Raw genomic sequence first — 23,326 nt, forward strand, 5'->3', positions numbered from 1 at the left:
TTTGTCCTCATATCTATAATTAAATCCAGGCGGCAGTTCTGGCCCAAAGCAATGCGGCATTTTAAAGCTGGCCCTGGACGTGCCCTCCCCCCCCATCTGCTTTTCATTATAATTACCATCCCAACAGGAAGGAGGCTTATGGTAAAACAAAACACAATAATCAAACAAACAAACAAAAAACAAACAACCCCCCCAGGGTGTTCCCATTGTGTTTCAGGAGGCCAGGCTGAAGGAGCATTTCAGGCAGGTGGGCGGTTTTCTCCAGTTCCAGTTTTATTCTGTACCAAGGGCACAATCCCTTCATTTTACTTTTGACATTAAAAAAAAAAAAAAGGACTTCATGAACAAGACGAAATAACTTATGATTATACGAAACATAACTGTGACAAATCACAAAACTATACATATTAATAGAAAAAAAGTGTACCTAATTCTTTAAAAGATTTATGACAATAAGCACCAGATGTGCCCCGAAAGAAAAATCAGCCCCATATCCAGTATGATATATGCAGTTCATTTCTCTACGTGAGTGTATAGCCATGTACAAGAGTCTGTGTGATTTATGGAAACCAGATTTCCACTTTTCCCCCCCAAAGTGCTTTATGTCAGCAACATTACACAGGATGGTCTTCTGTCTGTACACAATAAATCCTCGTCTTTTTTACATTCGCCATTTCTCCAATGACTGGTTTTTGGTGTTTGTTTTTTTTTTTCTTTTGCTTTATCCATTGCAAGAAAAAAAGAAAGAAAGAAAAAGAAAAAAGTAACCGCGGAAATCCCGCACCACCAACAAAAAGTGCCATTCCAAAATGCTGCTAGAACACATCACAAACAGTCAAATAAAATACCAAATAATTAAACTGGACATTCACAGTCACTATTCCCGATACTTCAAGGTGACTTGAGGATCAAGGTTCTTGGGCGGGGGAGTTGGCCCTTTACCTCTGCTCTAACCTAGGAACGCGCCTGACAGCGGGGAATTTAAAAACAACACACCACCAACACTCCGCTCTATCAGTGGGTTCTCTGAAGGCCTTCGTCTGCTTTTGAATCACCTATGCAACCTGGGGGAGATGGGGTTTAGTGAAGGGAGACACCCCACAGGACCAGTGCAATCCTTAATAATGTTTAGCAGCTGATGGGCGGCTAAATTACAGCTGACATTTTGAGGCGGCCCCTTTAGGGAATTAAGACGATGCCGCAAACGAAATGTCTCTCGACAGACTGATTTTTTTTTTTTTTTTTTTTTACTGTAATAGGATAATTGGCTTTGGGCTTTGTGTATTTTCGCAAGCACCGGTTTTGTTTTTTGTTGTTGTTGTTATTTTGTTTTTTTTTTTCAAAAAGGCGGAATGACAATCTCTGCTCAGATATTTATGAAAATGGCTGGTTATACCAAGTAGAAAAGGGCCAGGAAAGGGAAGGGAATGAATTTCCTGACGCTTCTACTTTCACTGCTGCACACACGATGATGGACGCATCTCTGAACCCTGGGCCCCGTGAAAGCCGGCAAGGGACTCACAGGAAGGTGGGGTGAGATTCTGGAAGCGACGGACGGCCCGCGCCATCTCCCAGGAACCTGACCGCGTCAGGCCCTGAGAGCCGAGCTCAGAGTCGCAGCCACCAGGAAACACCGACGGCCACGTGAGGGGACGCGAGCTTGCAGGCCGCGCTGGGCCCCGCTTCCCGCGCACCCCCTCTGCTCACACCAGTGCCCCCCGGGCCGGTCTCCTTCCTGCTGAGGAAGGAGGCCCTGCAGGTGCAGCTCCCCGCCGACGCCCCAGAAGCGGGGCTGCCGCGAGGCCAGGGTCAGACCGACACTGGGGCGGAACATCTCCCCCAGCCAGAGAGGAAGTGACATCCAGAATGCCTGAGGCTCGCCTTCCGTCCACTTCACGCGATACAAGCCACAAGGCAGGGCTCCCGCCACTGCAGTAAACCCCTGGCTTTTCATCTTTTTCCTCCTCGTCACACAAAATAGGAAGTACGTTCTGAGCTCCTCCGAGAGGCTTCCCTATTTAAGGCCCGGCACGGTGTCTAAGGCTACGGGAACTCGCCTCCCCTTCCAGGGGGGACACAGGACACACGAGGGACGGCAACACTAGCATGCCCGTGTCCTGGTTTAGACCAAGGGGCAGAACCCACCGAGTCTGCAAGGACGCTGGCAGCCCACCCGCAGACTGGGAAGCCTGGGAGCCTTCCCTCGCAAAGCGGAGCAGAGTTTTGTAAAGCGAGTGACCTCCCTCCTGTGCAGCTCAGGACACGGTGGCCTTTCTCAGATCAGAGCTCACGAGTCCGAGGGAGTGGACTGACCGCGGGTCCTGGAAAAGCGGCCCCCATGCGTGGCTCGTCAGTCCCCTCACTCTGTGGCACGTGGGGATCAGGTCCAGCCGCGCAGCCCGACTGCAACGACTTGCCTGTCGGGAGACAAAGGGTCCCCAGATCCCAAGCCTGACACCGCGCCCGTGAACCCTCCCTGGAGACTGTAATGATGTCAGTGGGGCAAAGAGCTCTGCTTGATTTTTCGAGAGGAAAGAAAATGAAATGTGACATTCCTGGAATATCAGGCTTTACCCCGTGTCTTTGGGGTTTGCCTACTTTTTAGGGCCTATGGGTCAGACTTTAGATCTTTTTAAGAGCTTTGTAAACACATCCCAGAAAGTGGCTCCCTACTCAGGGTTGCTATCAAACGACCAAGCGCTCTGTGAACATTCCAGGCCCTCGAATGAGAGTTTCAGGAAAAAAGTGAACGTCTGCTTACCTTCCCTGAACTTTCCCTCTACCTGCCTCAGGGCGACCTTGCGAGAGCTGATCAGGCGAGGGCGGGTGGGCATGACTGAAGGCAGACGAGCAGGAGGTGAGAATAATGAGGAGGAGAGGACAGTGCGGGGGAGGGACAGACAGACGGGTGAGCAGGTATCCGAAAGGAGGTGAGCAGAAGCTGTGCGCAATCACTGGACATCGGGCACCTCTAGTCTGGTTTTCTGAGAGAACCCAAGATCTCAGCTCAGGGGGCCCTGCTCTCCCATCTTCTACAGAGGACGACTCGGCACAGCGCCGAGCGGAGGCAATGGGACAAGCAGTCGAGCGATCTTTTCCGTGGAACGAGGTCTTCGAGGTGGAGTCCCTTTCTGCTACAGCCCCGGGGAGGGGGCTGGGCTCAGCCCGTTTCCCTCGGGTGGCTTTTGTGAAATAGGAAACTCCCGTCCCAGGGGGGGCTCACAGGCACGGTGAGGCGGGGCCAGGACCAGCTACAGCGGTGGCAAAATGGACGTGACTGGGGTGATTACAAGAATTCTTTGCATCCAAAGAACAGACCACTATATATATACTTTTTTCCTTTAAAAGTAGACGTAAATAACAAGTCTTTAAAAATAAAAGAACGAAGATAAGTTGCTGGAATATAAAAAAGCTGTAGTGCCTTTCAAAGGACTGTGCTTCACAGAACCTTCTTATTTTGCTTTTGGAGAAATATTGCAAAGCAGTTGGTTAGCACGGGCATGGTGCGAGGAGAGAGGCAGCCGCTCCTGGGGCTGCCAGGCTGGGGCCGGGGCCAGGAACCGGGGCTGCTCCAGGAGCTGAGCCCACGCTGTTGCTTTGGCGGCAGGTTTCCCTCGGTGCCTGGTTTCGCGGGAGCCAGCGGGGATGGTGAGCGGTGGGGGAGCAGTTCACTGTGCTTCTGGCAATCTGGCTTGTCCTTCCCTATCTGGAGTCTGGGCAACGGGGGTCCCCAGACTGTATCTGCACACACGCATCATTTCACTGGTGTCCTCTGAGCTGACAGCCGGAAGTCACAGGTGTCCGGGAGAGCGACTCTAAATTCCCTTTGAGAAGACAGTCCTGCTGGTCACCAGCGAGCCCAGAGAGAAGGCGCAGCCGCGGCAGACATTCCTGCGACGCCCGGCTCCGACCCGCCCTGCCTTCCAGAGGCACAGCTGTGAGTCTGCAGCCTCCGCGAGGGGGAGGACATCCTCCCCACGCAGCCTACGAGGACGGGAAAGGAAAAGGCGACAAGCGACACAAAGGTTCCGGATGCCAGCGGGAGCGGAGGCCAGGCGAGCGTTTAGCCCTCAGTATAGACAGAGGAGAGCTGGCTAGGACAGCGGTCCACGGCACTGATCTGCAGGAACGTGGCGTCTTCAGGCCCGCTGCGAAGGGACTCTCCGAAGAGGCTCGAGGACGCCGAGGGCAGGTCATACACTGGAAGAGAAGGAACAGGAAGTTCAGCGTCCCGCCCGGCCACGCCCCCTGCGTGCGCACGCCGCGCATGCGCGCTCGCGTCCGTAGGCCCCGCCGCGGGGAGGGAGGCGGCCTCGCCGGCGGAGGGCCAGAGCGCGTCTTGGCACAAAACGCAGGCTGAGCAGAAGTGAAGTGTTGTAGGCAAGGGCGAGGAGGGCCTCAAAAAGGAGATGATGTTGAAGTTGAGTCATAAAGAAAGATGGGATTTTCACAGATGGAGAAGTAGGGAAAGAACATTCTAAAAGGAGGAAACAGTACAAAGACGGGGGGGGGGGCGGGCAGGTTCAGGGGCGGCAGGTGCGGTTCAGGGGCGGCAGGTGTCGGCAGATGTGTGAGGGCGGCCTGTGCGCTCAGGCCTCCCCTGCGGGCTGTGAACGCCGCGCCCAGAATAGCCTTTAGTGCTTCAGCCGCTGGAGACCCTCTAAAGTGTTCAAGGAGGAAGGGGGCTTAATTTGTGGTTCACTTTTGGAAGGCCGTGCTCGTCGCGGTCCAAGCGGGGCGGGACGGTGCACAGAGCTGTCCCGGCGAACTTGCTGGAAGGCTGTGGCTGTTGCCACGGTCTGGGGGAGACACCACGCCCGCCCCCCCGCCCCCTGCGCCTGGGCGGTGGGCGTGGCGCTGGAGAGGAACCTGAAGAGGAGACATCTCAGGGGTAGAGTCAAGAGGACCGGATGCGGCCCTGTGCCGGGCTGAGCCGTTTCCAGGCCGGACACGGCAAACCCACCCGTCTCACCTGCGAGTCTGGCGGAGTTTCTAGTCTCTGACAGCAACCCACCTGCAATGCCCGAGTGAGCGGAGAAGGCTCTGTGGAACACATCAAAGCCGGCCTGCCCCATGGGCGTGGGGGCCAGGCAGTCCTCGAAGGAAGGCGCCCCACCGCAGGGGCTGCTGGGCAGCACGGTTCTCTGGGAGTCGGGGTACTGGGGCGGGCAGAATGTCTGCAGCTGCCCATAAAATCCTGCAATGCAAGCACGGCCGTGAGTTCCCACAGAGCCTAAGCCCCCAGTATCGCCCGGAGGTCGCCAGACCCCCACTCAGCCTGGCTTCAGGTGACAAGATGCCTTCCCCTCTTAAGCCCACCTGTGAAATCTTTGCAGCGAGCATCTGAAATGCACTATTTGAGCAGAAGGCTCTTCTACCTTCAGGGGCAGGCAAAGCTTGTTGGCTTCTGACATTTTTATCTCCTGCTCCAGGAAGGGCAGCTGAAGGGCTTCTGACCTCCCCCACACGCTCTCAAGAGTCCTGTCGACTGCAAGTCTGACCTGCAGAGAACATGCCCCATCCTTCCCACCAGGTTTTGAGGTCTATCTTAACTTCCTTTATATTCTATTCCACTTTTCACATTTGGTAAAACCTGAAATATGCTCTTAACAAGGCCCACCTGGGGAAAAAAAAAAGCAACATAGATCTATCCCTCTGTCCTTCTAACAGGTAAGTTCATACACATTTATATCCTTCTGATTGTTTGGAACAAGTACATAAAGTCCCATAGGATGGGATGTGCTCTATTATTATTGCTGATCTTTGCAGTAATTGGGACAACTGGAGGTGAGTTTATCATGTAATGAAGAAATATGAGGAAAGACTGCTTAATATCTGAAGATAATCATCAATGTTCTGCTGATTTTGTTTCATTGATCTCTTTCAATGTTTTTTATGTGACAGAGGTTTCCTGGGGGGGCTTTTGTGGTCCTTTTCCATAAGCCCTCAACACCTCCCAAGATACTTTACCTTTTCCTTCTTTTTCCTGGTCTCATGACACATTTAAGTCAATGGATTGTTTTCCTAGAGTATAATATGCTTTGACAAATCTAATAATGAAATCTTCACTTGATACTTTATTGAAGGGAGAGCTGCAGCTCACCATGTCTGTTTGCTCAACTGCAAAGCGTGACGGTCTGTTTCACTGGCTACTGTGAAGATTAAGGGATAAGAGAGACCATATATAACATTTTAAGATTCTTCAAAACATCAGTTATTACTGGTATCACTACTCCGGTAGCAAAACAAAAACAAAAACAAAAAAACAAAAACAAAAAAAACCCGTAAGGATTAGTAGAGACTGTGACCCATGGCTCATATTGATGGTTCATAATGATGGAGAACATAAGACTAATTCATGGACTGTGGCTCCCTAGTCCTATGTGCCTTCCTCCACTAGAACTGCACCTTCTTCTTAACAATCAGTAGGTAGGGAAGGTGTTACCTGGGTTCTTTTTAGCTCTCTTGAAGTATAACCAGGGCACACCGACATATCCAGCCTACTGTGCTCATCACCTTTCTCATTTCTGGCTAGTGTTCTCAAGATGGCCTGTATAAACGTTCACATCATCCTTGGCCAGGAAGCCTGTACTGTGGCTGCTGGGGACATCGCCAAAGCATGTGTGCAGTGACTGCTCCAAAGGAGACAGTCTGGCTCTCTAGGAGCTTATGATCCAAGAAGGAGGGACCCATGAGGAATTATCCATGGGGCACTCTCGCAGAAAATGAAATAATATCCTTTCAAAGCAGATCGTAGAATACTTTATAAAGAATCTGGAGAAAACTGCACATAAGGTTTGGGGGGAATATTAAAAGCATGTATAGCAGTACAGACTAGAAAAATACTTGGGAGAATACCATGTCAAGGCAAGAGAAGAAAGAATGGGAAACCATTGGCCCTTCTCTTGGATCCCCAAAGGGTTCTGTGTGATCTTGACAGACAGATGGAAAAAGGACCCAACCAGACCACCTGAAGACACAGATAACTGATCAACCAATATGGACCAACTCGAGCCTGTAGCCAACAAAGAAATACAATCAAGACAATAATACAAAACCACATTCTACCTATCACATTAGCAGAGATTTCAAGAAATCATTCGCAGTGCTGGTGTGAGAATGACAAAGTCACTTCTGTCCAGTGTTGCAAGACACTGTGAGAGGCAAGCTTCTTGGAAAACCACTGGACACCTGTATCTAGAGCCTGAAAAGTGTTCACATTCATACAGCTGAACCTGGGGATTTTACTTCTGAGGAGGTATTCTCAGGGTCTATTCCAAAGAACAGAAGAAATTCTGCATCGACATGGTCATGACTGTGCTAGTTGTTAGAACAGAAAACCAAAGAGCTAAATGGGCAACCGTAAGGGAACGGTTCAGCAGAGTGGTACATTTACATGATGGGAATATTAAGTAGGCACTAAAACATCTACAAGGAGTTTTTAACAGCATGGAAAGACCATTATAAAAGGTTCAGAAGAAAACAAAAACATGCAAAACTGAATATGGAGACTGGGCACAGACATGGGCAAGTCCATGCCTAGCATAGATGGCGGGGGAAACTTTCTTCTTTTAGAGAAGGGGAGAAAGAGGAAAAACACAGGAGTGGTGGGAAGGGGGAGAGCGAGAGAGAGAGTACGGAGGGACAGAAGGGGTGGGAGAGAGAGAATCTTAAGCAGGCTCCCAGCATGGAGCTTGTGTGGGGCTTGATCTCAAGACCTTGAGATCACACCTGAGCCAAAATCAAGAGTCGGATGCCAGACCAATTGAGCTGCCCAGTCACCCTGGCAAGGCAACCTTTCTATGGTCATCTTTAGGCTGTTTTTTTGATTTTATATTTTTCTGAGTTTGAATAGAGGTGAAGATCATGCTGGAGCCAGACTTCCTAAGTTCAAGTCCTAGCTTAACCACTTACCCACTGTGTAACCTTACTGAATTACTTAGCCTCTTGATATCTATCTTCTAATAGGTGAAATGGGGCTAAAAGTAGTACTTATACTTCATGGAGTTATTATGAAGATTAAATGAGTTAATATTTACATATTTTAGAATATAATTTGATAATATAATTATATGGTTAATACTTATCTATTTTATTTTATATAATACATGTGTTTGTTAAATAAAATTAAAGTGACATTTTGTAACAACCTGTCCTCAAAAACTAAAAAACCTCTAGTTATTAAGAGAAATAAAATTTGAAAATTTTATTTTTCAAAAGAGCGATAAGTAAGTCCTTCCATCATAACCCAGTGTGAGAATGGACATAGCAGCAGGCATGAGGCACACACCCACTTCCCAGGCAAAATTCTCTGGAACATTCTTGTCCCTGTGGGGACCTGAGCTATATGTATCTTGCCCCTATTGGTTCCTAGATCCTGCACTAATCGATGCATATCTTGGTTTCCTCACTTACCTCATGCAGCAACAATTATGAGTGGTTTGAAGGAGCCTGGGATGGGTGGTTTCATGGTGTGAGACGTTCCCTGGGCTGGTCTTGATTTGGGGTACCTGGCGGCCAGGCACAAATACCAGGAGGAAAACATGACCATGAACCACCATGGTTGGTTTATTAGAACATAATGTCTCCTCACTGAGGAGAAGAGACGACATTTGCTATTTCTATCACTCTGCTGGCTCAGATCAGATTCGTCACCCATCAATTCTCTGACAGCGTTCCTCAGAGTGCTGTTGCCCTCAAGAAGAGAAGCCACTTCTCACTGAACTCCCACAACTCCCCAAATAGGGACGTTAATCATTCAGGTATGTCAGGTACACGCATAGAGACCTTCTTGGCTTTTTGTGAAAACCATTTCTCTCTCTTCTCTTCTGCTTCTAAGAGGGCAGGAATGTTACCTGGTTTCAACCTCCATCAGTGTTCTTATGTGAAAAACACTGTGTGTGTAAGTACAGAAGGTCTGTCATGACACCAGGTGCCATCCCCTAGACTTCCCCTCTGCTAGTTGTTAGAACAGAAAACCAAAGAGCTAAATGGGCAACCGTAAGGGAACGGTTCAGCAGAGTGGTACATTTACATGATGGGCCCATGTCTGTGCCCAGTCTCCATATTCAGTTTTGCATGTTTTTGTTTTCTTCTGAACCTTTTATAATGGTCTTTCCATGCTGTTAAAAACTCCTTGTAGATGTTTTAGTGCCTACTTAGTGTGAGAAGGCAGAGTGGACTATAATTCTTGCCCGCGGCTGTGTTGGCTGACACAAGAAGCGGCTGAAACCAGAAAGGGCCCACGAGCATGTCGGATCACTCTCACAGCCAACTTAGGGAAAGAAAATACCCTTTATTAAATCCCTCCCTCCCAGAAGCCAGGCACTGGAGATGCCAAGTGCACTGGTGTGAATGGCTGTGGTCAAATCAAAGGGCTTTAACAGACCCTCTTCCCAGTGCGATTTCCATAAAACTAAGGAAATTTTAAAAAATTCCTTTAGGGTCTTGCCACACACACAACTCCCCAGAAAGCTTAACCCATTTTCCGATGAATGGCTCCTGTATTCCTGCTGTTGGATTTCGTGTAGTGAATTTGGATGGAACTCTACCTCTCGACCAAAAGCAAAATGAGGCAAGATGTTAGCACATTTTGTGGGCGTAACGCATAAGAGTGATGGCAAGGTCAGCTAATCTGTCAGTCGGTCTGTCCGTCCGTCCGTCGATGATGATCAGGGGCTGACCAAGGTGCTGTTGGGGAAACCAAGAAACAAGATAATACCTTGTCCTCAAGGACTGGCAATGCAGTTGGAGCAAGAGCACAGAGTTACAACAGCATAAGGACACACACAGACCTCCACGTGGGCAATAATTCCGTTGGCTGTCACCTTCCATTATAAAATCACCCCTCCCCCATTTTACACATTCTTCTGCCTCCAAAAATGGCAGGGGTAGGGGAGGGAAGAATCTACAGATACACTGGGTCTACCCAGACTGCAGGGTCATTCCTCCTGCAATTTTAGGAATTTTTTTTCCCTTCTAAAACCACACGTGTTTTAATTATATGTATATTAAAAAAAAAAAGTTTGGAATTAATTGTACCACCCAGAACATGTAGAATAGTATAAACAAAGAAGAGAAAAACTTTTTTTTTTATCTCCACATTCAGATAGGGCCAGATCCATCTACACAGAACTGGAACGTTCTATGTATTGCCAGGTCTTCTGTTTTCCCCCGTAAATTTCTCTATGCACTTCATGTGTCATTAACCTTCATTCTTAAAGAAACCTTCCTGTCTTGTCCCATGGGGTCACTGATCCTCTGTGACCACAGGTTCGATCAGGAGTCCACAGTCACTCCTGCTGCTGGACTCCCCCCAAGCTGGTGTGGGTCTCCTTCTCAAAGTGGAACGGCGGTGGGGGGGGGACATCTGAGGAGAAAGGAACTTGACTGTGGTAGCAGAAGCGTGTTCTCTAGGGCGGCACCGCCCCACAGAACTCTCTTCGATGAGGGAGACGCTCGCTATCTCTGTCTGTCTGTCTTGCTGTCAGTACAGGAGCTGCGTGTATGTCTGAGCCTTCGCGGTGCAGCTGGTGCAGTGGAGGGATGGGTTCTTTCACTTTAATTCATTTTAATTAATTAAAACTTAAGTAGCCACGTGGGGCTCGTGGCTCCTGTCCTGGACAATGGGCTCTTGGGCTGTCTGCCTTCCCAGAGTTAGCAGACCTTGTTTCAGAAATATTTCTGGCTAAATTCCTGAAGGAAAAACACATGACCCACCATGAAGGGCTTAAATAAAAGCAGACAATGATTCTTACACTCACGGCCTCCAAGGTAGGAAGTATATTAGACTCTGGATAACATTTATCTTTTCCTTAAAAATCTACCACTCCAATCTTGGTGGAGAAAACCAGAATATACCTACATCAGTAAGCAAACAACAGTCACCCAGCTTGCAACCCTCCAGAGGGCTGATGAGTGACCACTGGGAGCATTTCAGTGCTCCTGAAGGAGCGAGCCATGTTCCCTTCTGGAAGCAGGAGAAGGAAAAGGAAACAAGTCACACACTTTCTGTGGGCTGTGGGCCTAGCTTGCTGGGCTCCTGGGAAGGGGACAAGCCCAGTCCTGTCTCCAGCGGCCCTACCACATGATGGTGGAGTCAAGTCCAACACCAAGGCTTGACCCAACTGTTCGTCCCCATGAACTGGAAGAACCCTACACCTTGTCAAGGCATTGCGTCGGGGGCTGTGTGCTCCCTGGGTCTGCTGAGGTAGCAGACGGCTTTGCAAAACGGAATTCTCATTTTCCTTTAACATGAGGCTGGGAACCACCATGGAGCTCTGGGCACCAGGAAAAGCGCTGGATGGACCATGTGGCAGAATCAAAGACTGCCCTGTGTCTGTGGTGAGCTCTGCCCAGACCACGATGACAGCTTAGAGAGGCAGGCAGCCCGCAGGGGAGCCCTCCACAGGCAACAGCGTGCTCCCCCAGAACTACTTCCCTGACCAGGCGTGGCCTGAGCAGGCTTGGCAGAGTCCTTTGTGAGTCGTCTCGAAAACCATGCCAAAGGCCATCATTGCCTAAGCCTCCTTGATCCCTTCGGATGGGAAAACCCTTCCACTTCTGTGTGACCCGGGGAGAGCCTTTCAACAGTCAGGCCAAGCAAGGCCAAGGTAAGCCACGGCCAGGCCTCAGGAGCCAGGTGCTTCCTTGACCTTCCAGAAGGAACATGGATTACTGTGTGTTCTTGCCCCATTGCTGTATTTTTGTAAAGTGAGGGGCTCACAGTACCTGCTTGGTCAGCAGATGAAAGTAGTTAAGGGTGCAGGTTCAAGAGGACTGACAGAGGAGACCTGCGGAAGCGCGGAGCATACGCCTGGCGCACAGTTCCTGCTCTCCAAATGCTCCTTTTTCCTTTTCTTCTAGGAGCACAGGTGTTTCCAGTTCTATACTTTTATTCACTCAACGACTATCTACTAAGCACCCAAGTGCTGGAGACACACAGTGGATAAGACACAAGGAGTGCCTTCTTGGAGCTGATGTTTTATTTTTTATTTGAAATATTTTATTTATTTATTTGTCAGAGACAGAGAGCGAGCGAGCACAAGCAGGGGGAGCGGCAGGCAGAGGGAGAAGCAGGCTCCCCACTGAGCAGAGAGCCTGATGCAGGACTCGATCCCAGGGCTCTGGAATCATGACCTGAGCCGAAGTCAGCAGACGCTTAACTGACTGAGCCACCCAGGCGTCCCTGGAGTTGATATTTTAGTGAGAAAGAGAAACATGTAAACGAGAAGCCTGGGAATACAGTTTTATACCCTACATGACACAGAAAGGACACTTTCCTTCAGGGACCTATCGAGTCCGACTCTGCTGCAGCACGTGTTCACGGCAGGAGGAGGGAAAGGCAACCGACGAGAGAGCACTTGGGAGCTGTCAGCAGTTCCCTCTGTTGGCCCCGGCTCGTGGCGGCGGGTACAGTTGGGGGGCACCCGCCCCGCAGCTCTGCTGAGGACCAGCCTCGACAGACTCTTTTCCCGCCAGCCGCTCTGATCCCCTGGTGCCCGGGGGGGACACGCAGATACCAGAGGCGCAGCAAGAACTGGCTGTGCCCAGCTTTTCGGTGGTACAGTTGTTTGCTAGCCAAGTGGAAGGAAGGATATATATTTATGAGCTTTATGACTCTAATTATTTTTCCACAGAGACTATAATTTTGTGGGTTACTTTAGGAAATGTAGAGGGTTGGGGCCTTTTTTTTTTTTTTTTTTTTGGCCTCTGTCCTATAATTGCTGCACAAGCAGGGGCCTGGGTGAACCTAGGTGATGAACAGGGCAGGGGGCAACCCATTCAGAGAGCCCAGGGACAGACAGAGTAGACACACGACATCGCTCCCCTAATTTCTCCTTCTCCAACACTTATGGCTCTTTGCACTGACTCCCTCCTACTCTCTGGGGATCCTGGAGCTGCCCCCATGAATACCTTCTGTAAGCCCCGGCACAAGGCCACTAGGGGAAGAGAGGAAGACACAGGTCAGCCTCTGCTAACGCCCCGGAAGGACACCAGCATGTGGTCTTTGGCACTTGACTTCAGGGCAGACTCCACGCACTCCAGCCTTACTCAGAGGTGGGCCCGGTGAATCACACGCTTACTAGGCACACGATGCCATCGTATGAGAAAACCTGCAGGATTTCTTCTTAGGGGCCTCCTAATAGTCCTGCCTTGCAAGCAGGCGATTCAAACGACGATTCCCATTGCAGAGACAGAGAGATGGAAGCCGAGATCGGCTCTGTTCCCTGCCTCTGCCACCAGCACTGGGCTTAGAGACACCCTACAAAGGAAGTGGAAAACTGGCACGACTGTTTTAATATCGCCAAACGCCAGATTTTTTAAATCATTCAAGGACCTAGCCTTTATCTTAGAACCAATGGACAGAAGAACTAAAACAGCCCACTACATAAGTTCCTGCTGCTTCAGAGCATTCTCCTCCACAGTCCCCTTGTTGGGCATTTTTGTGGAACACTCTGGTTGGTGCTGTGCTAACCGCTCAGGGAATTCTGTCAGAAGGAAGGAAAGGGACTAATATTTATTTGATCCAAGTCAGGCACCGTCCTACATGTTTCATACGGAAAATCTTCATCCTTACAACAACTTTTGAGGTAAGCGGTTTTGTCCCCAGTTTATAGACAAAGAAGCAGAGAAGTTAAAATCACTTACCCAAATCCTCAGAGCTACCCAGGGTCAGAGCTAGGACTCAAACCTTGGTCGGTTTGGTGATACAGTTCATACAGAGTCCTGGGGCTTGAGCTCATGGACCAAATCATTTTAAACACAGTTTTCCATTTCTGTTGAGGTCCCTTACGGCCAAGATCAGAGGCAATTTACTGACATTGGACCAATATTTCATAATGTACTAGCACTTTCATTAGGGAGAAAAGCATTGAATTAATGAATAGAAATCAATAAAATCACCTAACTGCTAAAAAATTCTAAAAAAACTCAAAAGTAGAAACAGGGGCATTTTAGACATTTGCTTTGGCCAATTTTCTGATTTAGCCACTATTTCATTTCTGTCCCTTGCACGAACAACTTGGATCTGGGTTTGAATCCTGGATGACCCATTAAGCAACGCTGTTAATTTATCCAGTTTGGACAAATTATTTTCCTGCTTGAGCCTCATTATCTTTTAAAATAACACCTATTTTGTAAGGTTGTGGAAAGCACTATCCATGCATGTGTTTAAAAAGCATATATCGTATTCCGTGGCAGGTAGGAGGCCCTGCGTAAATAGAACAATTATTATGGCCATGAAATGAGCTCAGAAGTATTTCTAGATTCTGTATAATGTGCACGCAATTCCTCAGCAATGTTTTCCTCTCATAACCCACCACCCTCAAGTACAACATGATACTGCTTTTAAAAGTGCAATCTCCACAATTCGCTTGTCCTTGTTTGGCTCCTGGTCACGGCCAACAACACCCTCCAGGTCTTCATCTAGCAAGAACTCTACTCAGACTCTTCCCTAGAGGCTGTGGAGACACGGGCTCTTCATTCTATAAACGGGGAAGCTGCAGGGACGGCTCACAGACTGTGTGAGGAAGACAGATTTTTCTCTGGGCTGAGAACTGAACCAGCTTGCACAGCGCTCAAGCTATTTACGACTGACATTTAAGCATCTACTGTACTGAGAAAGAGGAAAATAATGGAAATAATAACCCTTACAGTTCCACGTGGACCCATTCCTCTTGAAGGAGACCGGTGACAGTGGTCCAGAAATCGACCACCGGAGCAACTGCCCGGTCCCCTTGCCCTCGGGCAGGGGGGCTGCCGCACGAGCCCACCTGGATCCAAGAAGGGCGCCGTTTTCATCGGGAGCCTCTGCGGCCGGGTGGTGGGCCGCAGTGACACGCGAGCGACAGTCAGTGCTCTCCTCGGCTTGTGCCCCTCGGAGCCCCTCGGCGGGCTTCACGAGCTGCTGAGGCGTTTGGTACCAGGAGCCACACTCTTGCCCTTGGCCTTGTTTCCAGGGCCAGGCTGGGGGAGAGGGAGAGGGTCTGCTAGCATGTCTGCAAAGGGTCTCACGAGGGGCTGGGAGTGGGCAGGGCCTGCTACTGACACGGACAAAAGGGAAACGCCGCACAGCAGAGCGAAAGGGAGGGCAGGCGTAAAACACTCCTGGTTCAGAGATGTAATCCATTTTCATTTAAATATCCTCAACCCACCCAAACCCCGACCGTGTGGTGGCCTATGGCTTCCAAATTCTCAAAGCGGTAAGCTGCCAAAGTAAACTAATTGCAATGTGTCTTAGTAAAATGGTTCAGTGAATTCTGACGGTGATAATGAAACACTGGGAAATGACATAAAATAAAGACACTCAAAACCAGAAGACCCAAAGAGCTGAAATGGGTCAGAAAGCCTGGCTTTGTCGCCTACCGGCTGTGTGGCCTTGAGGAAAGCACAGCCTCTCTGAGCCTCTGAGTCCCCACATCTAACAGGGGGATGATTATACTCACGGGGCAGCATAATCTTCACGGCGGGAAGGGAAAGCAGCAGAGGGAGTGAACGGATGGGGGTCACAGCCCCGTCGCTCACCCCAACACCCGCCTGTGACTCAAACATCCCGGACACACTCGAGGACCAGAACAGAGGGCCATTCTGGATCTGACGGTCGTGTGAGGTGACATCATACTGAAGTGGCCACTGCTTGGGGTTGGTAAGAAGGAGCTGGGAATTTCTCTCTGAGCAGGCTCCGCCCACTGAGTGGGATCACGTGGGTCACATGCAAATACTTGGCAAATGGTAAAACCCACGGCCGACTCCAGCCCCTGCTGCCTGATCACAAGCCTGGTGCTGCGCGTCGTCCTACCTTCCCTGAGTCCAGAGCTGCGCCTGACCCGGATGAGGACAGCTCTCTGCCCCACAAAGCTCATGCCAGCTCACTTGGGGCTATTTGGGCCTCGAGCAGAACAAGAAATGAAGGACAAAGAATGAAGATTTAATTCTGGGTGCCCTTGGCCTTCCAAGCAAGCTCTGTTGTAAGACAGGTCTGGCAGGGAAGAGAAGCCCAGACAGAGAAGAAAAGAAGGGCTGCAGCCCCCGCCCTGGGGTCCAGGAGAGCCATTCTGGTCTTGATAGTTTTCAGATTGTCCTATATTTACAGAACTTCCTCAGGAAGTAAAGGAAGAAGGAAGCTGGAAAGTATTTACTTTCTCCACCACTGGCCAGTTGCTTCCTTTGGATTCTCTCTGACTGGAGCAGCACGGCAAGGGCGCACTGAGTCCTACAGCTGGGGTCCGGGCCAGTGGCTCAGAGAGTGGAGCTTCAGCATCAGCTCCAGCTCGGCTCTGGGCGGACTCAGCGAATCAGAATGTCTGGGGGAATGGCCTGGAAATTTTCATGTTGAACAAGGTATTTCTTACACTGAAGACTGAGAGGTTCTAAGGACATCTTCAGAACTTTTTTTTTTAAGATTTTATTTATTTATTTGACAGAGAGAGATCACAAGTAGGCAGAGAGGCAGGCAGAGAGAGAGGAGGAAGCAGGCTCCCTGAGGAGCAGAGAGCCCGATGTGGGGCTTGATTCCATGACCCTGGAATCATGACCTGAGCCGAAGGCAGTGGCTTTAACCCACTGAGCCACCCAGGCGCCCCCGAGCATTTTTAATCTTTAGAAAGTTTTCCAAACGAAAGACCAACAGGAAAACACAAATAGCTCTGATTTCATTTGGAATGGAGGAAGAGAGTGCTTCTGATGGGTCTCTCTTCTACTCTGCTGCTCCCCGGCCTGTCTGCTGGACTCTAAGGATCGCAGGGATAAAGAAATGATGACCGTCCTCAAGTGACTTTAGATTATATTCTCAGGAGATATGGATTAAGCTGGCCTCCTGCTCCACCCCAATGCCCTTCCTGCCCATTTAAGTTCTTGGTCAAGGTGAAATCATGGGACCTCATTTGCCAAGCCAAGAAGGCTTGGTCATACTGTGGGCCTCATAGTGAACTTGTGACCCAGACTTCTGTTGTCCAGCTGTAACCAGATCCCCAAATATATCTGGTCCACTAACTAGGTGACTTCTGGCTTGCATGATGCCAAGTCTGTGATTATACAATTTTCTAGCACTCAAATCTAAGAGTGGGCAAGTTCCCAGCAACCAGATGGAAGGGGGTGACACGGATCCTGGAATCCAGTGACATCCTTAAGGTTTTGTAAATGGAACATCCACTGTGCCATCTCAAACCCAATGACATATATTTCTCCACTGTTTTCCTGCAAGCCCAGATTTCATCTTAACTTAACATTCTAGACAGTAGATTTGGGGGAGGCCTAATTGTACCCAACAGGAACCTTACCGTGAGGGCCAAGGTTTAGGAGATACACTCAAGCCAATGGCACCAGTGTGAGATGGGGCCCCCTTTTGCCACGTGGGGGTGCTCTGATCGGTGTATATAGTCTGCAGGGTCCTTCCTTTCTTGATTCATCTCATCCTGCTGTACACTTAAGTCCTAAATTTTAAGAATGTATTAAGCATCTAAAAATTTGCCAGGGGCTACAAAGAATAAATAGGTGGGATGATTCCACGCCTACACATGGACCATGAGGACTATTCTCTCACTGTTGAATTCTAAGGTCTTGCTTGCCAAAAATCACTGCTTAGCTATAAGCCCAGGACAGGCAGGACTTCTGTCTGTTTTCTCTCCTGGTAGAGCCTTCGCACCGCGAACGGAACCTGGAAAGTAACAGGAGCCACGCACTGGAGAATGGAGAATGAATGAGTGAGTGACACCCACAGCTAAAGGCTTTGGTGAAAGGGAGAGGGACTGCAACTAAGCTCAAAGATTCTGATCTCTGAGCCTTCTATACCATAGCGTATCGGCGTGACTTCCTGTTCTAACATGGATTTTTTTTTTTTAAATGCAGGAGGAAACAAAGATAATCAAGATATGAGCAGCCTGGTCCAGGTGACCTGGAGAGTTTTGCTGCTCCAAGCAATCCTTTTCTGTTGAGTGCCAGAGAGGCTACTGCACCTGAATGGGAAAAAGAGCGGGCAGAGAAATTAGGTAACTTGACCTAGTCACAGAACGCCCTGAGCTCTTTTAGGAAACTATTCCAAAAGGAACTTGATCAACTACTCTGAGTTCCATCTCTAAATCAGGGCAGAAATATATTTCCAACTCTCTTCACACAATTATGATGAGAATTCAGGTATTCATCCAATATCTTGCTGATCAGTTCCATTATAGTTACCAGGTACTGATAAAACTCATATACCTAGGAGTAATTTATAAAACCTATTTTGTAATATAAATGTAGGTACTCTCATTGACCTCACCGGTATTGATATAAACGATGCACCAGCCCAGATCGACAGGTACAAAAGACCCTGGGTAAGTACATGGCTAATTCAGATCTCTGGAATCGTTTTGCCATAATGATGAGAAAATTTAAGAACTTGAAGAAGAGGTTGTGCTTTGGGATGTGTGATATGAGACTGGGTTTGGTGGGTGAATATAGTGGGGGAAGGGCTGGTTGTTACACTTAAATGATCTAGAAAAATGCCTGAAGGCTTTTACTGCGTGGCTGCATCTTATAAGATCTAGTTCTTAAAGACCTTGCAAGAGAATGAAATGGAGAGTTTAGTCAGAACAATCTGGCTGGTGAGGGACATTTTCTATAATCAGAAAGGGCACTCACATTGTAAGTTAACCAACTAGAAATTCTAAGGAACTGGGTTTGTTTTGCAACATGGTCTGAGCCCAGATGATGTGAATGAACGCAGATCAAGGCAGTTCTGTTGTTTCGTTGTTGTTGTTTTGTTTTGCTAACACAGTGGCCTCATTACCGGTCACCCATCTGTTCCTGGTGTTGGGTGCCCACCCCCCTTTATTTTAAGGAAACGCCACCCATAGCTATTCACATTTTTTCTTCTAAGCCATCAACTGCTAATCACAACTACAAAGACAATTCCAACTAGAAATACAAGAATCACAAGACACAGATTGTCATTGATATGTTCAGCCTTCAAGAGTCCAACTAAGCGGCCTATAAGACAGATGTACAAGAAGATATTTAACTTGATTTGAAGCGCTCCATTCATTAGAGGCTAAACTTCATGAGTTTCAGATAGAAGACTGAGCATTTGCTTCTGGAAAAAAAAAATGTCATTAATTCCCCCAAAAGAATGAAAAAGCACTAAATCTGTAATAATGTTCATCAACCACTTTTCTATAAATGTTTTTAAGTTAGCTGACAGAGAAGTCACAATAGTCAATGAAACAGAAATTTTCTGGGTATTTCCCTTCTCTTCGATACATTTTTGGGTTCCAGTTAGGAAAACAAAGTGTCATGCTGCAAGCAACACAGCCTGGCAAGGGGAAAGAGCTAGCAAACTGCTCAGTAAGTATGGTACCCACCCAAGCAGGGGGTGCAGCACCCCAGCCGTGTTAATGTCAAACTACCTTTAGAGCTCAATACTAATATGAAAGAGGCTGAATGACATTCCTAACCAAAGGAAGATGTGAAACAACCGTGCTGCACATGTTGGCAGGACTAAAATGATTGACTGTGCCTAGGGCGGGTCATGGACACTCCGCTCTGTTGCCGAGTCTACACTGGCACAGTCTTCCTAAGGGATCAATGGCAGGACCTACCCAACTTTAAAATATGCATATCCGATAATCTGGCAATTTTTCTTCTATAAATAATTCCTGAAGAAAGTACACAAAGAGATACAGATGTGTGTGAGGGTGTTTGTGTAAGCACTCATGTGTGCATAAAGAGATTTAATATAGAATTATTAATAAAATCAAAGAAGTGTCTATCAGCAGGGGGATGCTTTTAAAAAATGACATGTTCCTGGAGGTACTACTATACATCTTTTTTTTTTTTTAAGGAGGCTGATCTATAGACCTTTACCTAGAAAGCAGAAGCATATATAAATTTTAAAAAAAAAGGTAAGTCATAAAATAAAATGGAGAATATGAGCTCATTTTTACAACAGGGCATGTGTGTATATATGTATATACATGTAAGTATATGTAAGCACACACACACACATTTCATTTCTATAAACATCTAAAAAGTCACTAATAGTTTTGGGGCACCTGGGTGGCTCAGTTGGTTGAGTATCTGCCTTTAGCTCAGATCACAATCCCAGGTCCCTCGGATTGAGCCCCGCAATGGGCTCTTTGCTTATAATGGGCTCTGCTTCTCCCTCTCCTGCTCCCTTTGTGCTCTCTCTTTCTCTCTCAAATAAAAAAGACTGTGCCACGAGTCCAATAGCCCAGATTTGATAGGAATCTGGCTTCCAACAGTTACTCTGGCATGCGTGTGTTTGAGAGGCAAACATGGCGCACGTGAAGCTATGATACACACACACACACACACTGTAGTGGGGCAATCTCACTGGAGACAATGAGAGAGAGAGAGCGCCCCCTTCCCTAGAAAGGCGTATCCAGTGGTTGAGAGTACAGATTCTTGCCAGATGGTCCTGCGTGTGCTCTCCAACTCCACCACTGTTTGGAGTGTAAGAAATCTAGGGTAAGTTACTGAACGTTTCGGTGATTCAGGTTCCTCATCTGTACCGTGGGAGTAAATGATGCCTTCTTGATAGTGTTGTCATGTGATCAGTGAGAAAGGGCACTGCGGGCATTCACCACCCTGGTGACGCAGAAGACATGAGATCAAGTGGTCAGTGGGAAACCACGGTCTCACGGACCACAGTCCCTATACCACCTGCAGAATTTTAGCCCCGGAAGGGACCTCATCATTAATAGTTCCACACTTCCGGGGCACCTGGGTGGCTCATTGGGTTAAAGGCTCTGCCTTCGGCTCAGGTCATGAATCCAGGATCCTGGGATCGAACCCCGCATCGGGCTCTCTGCTTTACGGGGAGCCTGCTTCCTTCTCTCTCTCTGCCTGCCTCTCTGCCTACTTGTGATCCCTATCTGTCAACTAAATAGATAAACTCTTTAAAAAAAAAAATTAAAAAAAAAATAGTTCCACACTTCCACATTTCACAAACAGAATTCCCAAGCAGCTAAACACTTCCATGGTCCTGGGTCTATAGGCATCATCACTAAGGAGAACGAATGTGGGACTGGGGCCAGACTGTTCCTCAAACCAACTCAGACGTTCGCTAGGTGTGTGACCTGGGGCAGGGTGCTTCATCTTGCAGCCCTGCATGGAGGCCGGGTATGCTGGTAATTTACTAATGTTATTTTGAGGATCTAACACCACCAGTGGGTGTATCCAGAGCACCCAGCATCTGGAACATGGAAGTAAAAATAACAACATCAACAACCAGGTCTAATTTACTGAGCATCTACTACAGGCTATGTATTGTCTCTCATTCTTATATCAACTCTGAAAGACAGGTGTTACCATCTCCCGAATAAGAGCCAGGAAACTGCAATTCAGGGCACTGCATGACTTGTCAATAGGATTCCAATTCAGATCTGCCTCACTCTAAATTCTTTTTATCTACTTTTTTCTTCTTTCTTTGTGGGGGGCAGTGGGGGAGAGAGAAAGAATCTGAAACAGGCCTGTGGCCAGCATGGAGCCGGATATAGAGCTCGATCTCACGACCCTGGGATCACAACCCAGATCAAGAGTTAGACATCTCACTGAGAGTTACTCAGGCACCCTTCCTTTTTCTTTCTTCCTTCTTCTTCTTTTTTTTTCTATAGTTCATTATTTCTTTCCCTGTATCATTCGGGCAAGTCACAATTTCTTCTTCTGATAATCTCTTCTGAGATAATATGACCAATTTAGGGGCATGTAAGCTAGTGGCTATGAAGCTTTGAAAACAAAACAATGCTTTGAATGTGTTCAGACACAAGAAACTTTTATCTACAGGAATGGCTCAAACACCTCTTCCCCTTGCTGCCACCACTACGTGTTTCACTGTTGGACACTCGGCCCCAGGTGGGCAAAGAGTCAAGGGAAGGAATACTTGCTGCACTAAATTTCCCTCACTGTGTAAGGGGATCATTAGATCATCTTCCTTCCTCTAAGGAGAGGTCCCAGGCAGATGGAGCAAGTGCACAGAGAACAGAGGGACCCGGGAAACTTGACTCCGAATCACGGTTTTGCCAAGGGCTGGCTCTACCGATCAGCCTAAGAGGCCATAAGCAAAAATCTCTCTTTCCTCCTCCCCAACAACCCCATCCTTTTATTCATTCATGTTTATTCAATAAGCTTTTATTAAGCACTTACTACAGGAAAAACACTGCAGGAGCATACGGTTCCTGTCCCGAGGAACTTACAGTTTAGGGATGGTTAGTTGATCTAATCATCTTAATATCCTTAAGGTTATATGGGTTTTAGTGTGTGTGTGTGTGTGTGTGTGTGTGTGTGAGTGAGTAGATACTTAATTACATGTGTAGATTATTCACACTTCAGTCATTTCCGTAACCAATTGTTTCAACAGCTCTTCCGATGACGATGACCAGCTCACCCCTTCCACAGAGCCCAGCATGCTGTGACTCCAACTACACCCCCTATACATACCTAAATTTAACTTTTGTTTAATAGAATTAGCACACTGTCAGAATTCATCAAGTACTAGTTATGTAAAACTGTTCTTGGGGTAATTTTGTAGTAATTAAGTATATAAGAGTAATTAAGAATTTCTGTGCATCTAATCATCAATCCCTAGTACTGTATACGCATTAATAACATCATGGCTGATAAGGAAAATTGGTCCTGATTAGGACGGCTGCTGCTAACACGGGAATGACACGAAATGTGCTCTTGGGCTCATTCTCCTTGTAAGAATGTCACAACTTTCTCAGTGAAGACTATTATGCTCTGATTTACAACCAATCTTATTTGTCTTCCTGAGATTTCAAGGGGAAATTGTGACACATGCTTAAATTCTAAGCAATACAATTTCTAGACTTAACTACTTTATTATTTCCCAACTTCACCTCTGCCGAAGTGACTACATTTCCTGTGGGACGGGTTTGTTTATTGTCTCTACAATTTGCCTTTAAAAAAAAAAACAAAACCTTTAAACATTTAGCATAAGCCCCCAGAAATGACATCAGTCGTGTCTGTAACCCATAAGAGACTTCTGGAAAGCACCCTTGCGCAATCCCTGTAAGTAAACAGAGGAACTCAGAGGAGGAAGCTGAGCGTGTAAGGGCCACCTCGTGCCATTTAAATATCAGTGCTCTGAGATTCCTTCAGCTTGAAAGATGATTTGGTGGGACAAGGCCTTTCCAAAGCCTGTTGTTCTTGGGGGCCTGCTGGTGGCTGAAACATTTTGTTTCCTGGTGCGGTCAGTTTGCACTGGGCGGTCAAACTTCCCATGCCGTCCCCAGGTGGGAAAACGCCACTGCTGTCTGTGAGCTGAGCTGCCAGCCTCTACAGGGACTGTGGGCAGGACAGCTCTAAA

General features: G+C 47.8%; 1 protein-coding gene across 4 annotated transcripts in view; it reads right to left on the reverse strand.

Annotated features, from left to right (window-relative positions):
• Positions 1–250: 250 nt before the first annotated feature.
• GLIS3 (GLIS family zinc finger 3) overlaps positions 251–23,326 on the reverse strand; it is a 438,158-nt gene continuing 415,082 nt past the window's right edge. For all 4 annotated transcript variants that reach the window (XM_044265977.1, XM_044265974.1, XM_044265975.1 and 1 more), the window contains 2 exons: positions 5,015–5,197; positions 251–4,200 (listed from right to left, as the gene is read on the reverse strand). In XM_044265977.1, the coding sequence (XP_044121912.1) occupies positions 4,064–4,200; positions 5,015–5,197 (320 nt within the window). In that variant the 3' untranslated portion in view covers positions 251–4,063. The remainder of the gene's footprint in view (positions 4,201–5,014; positions 5,198–23,326) is intronic.

This window comes from Neovison vison, chromosome 9 (genome assembly GCF_020171115.1).
Source record: "Neovison vison isolate M4711 chromosome 9, ASM_NN_V1, whole genome shotgun sequence".
NCBI lineage: Eukaryota > Metazoa > Chordata > Mammalia > Carnivora > Mustelidae > Neogale > Neogale vison.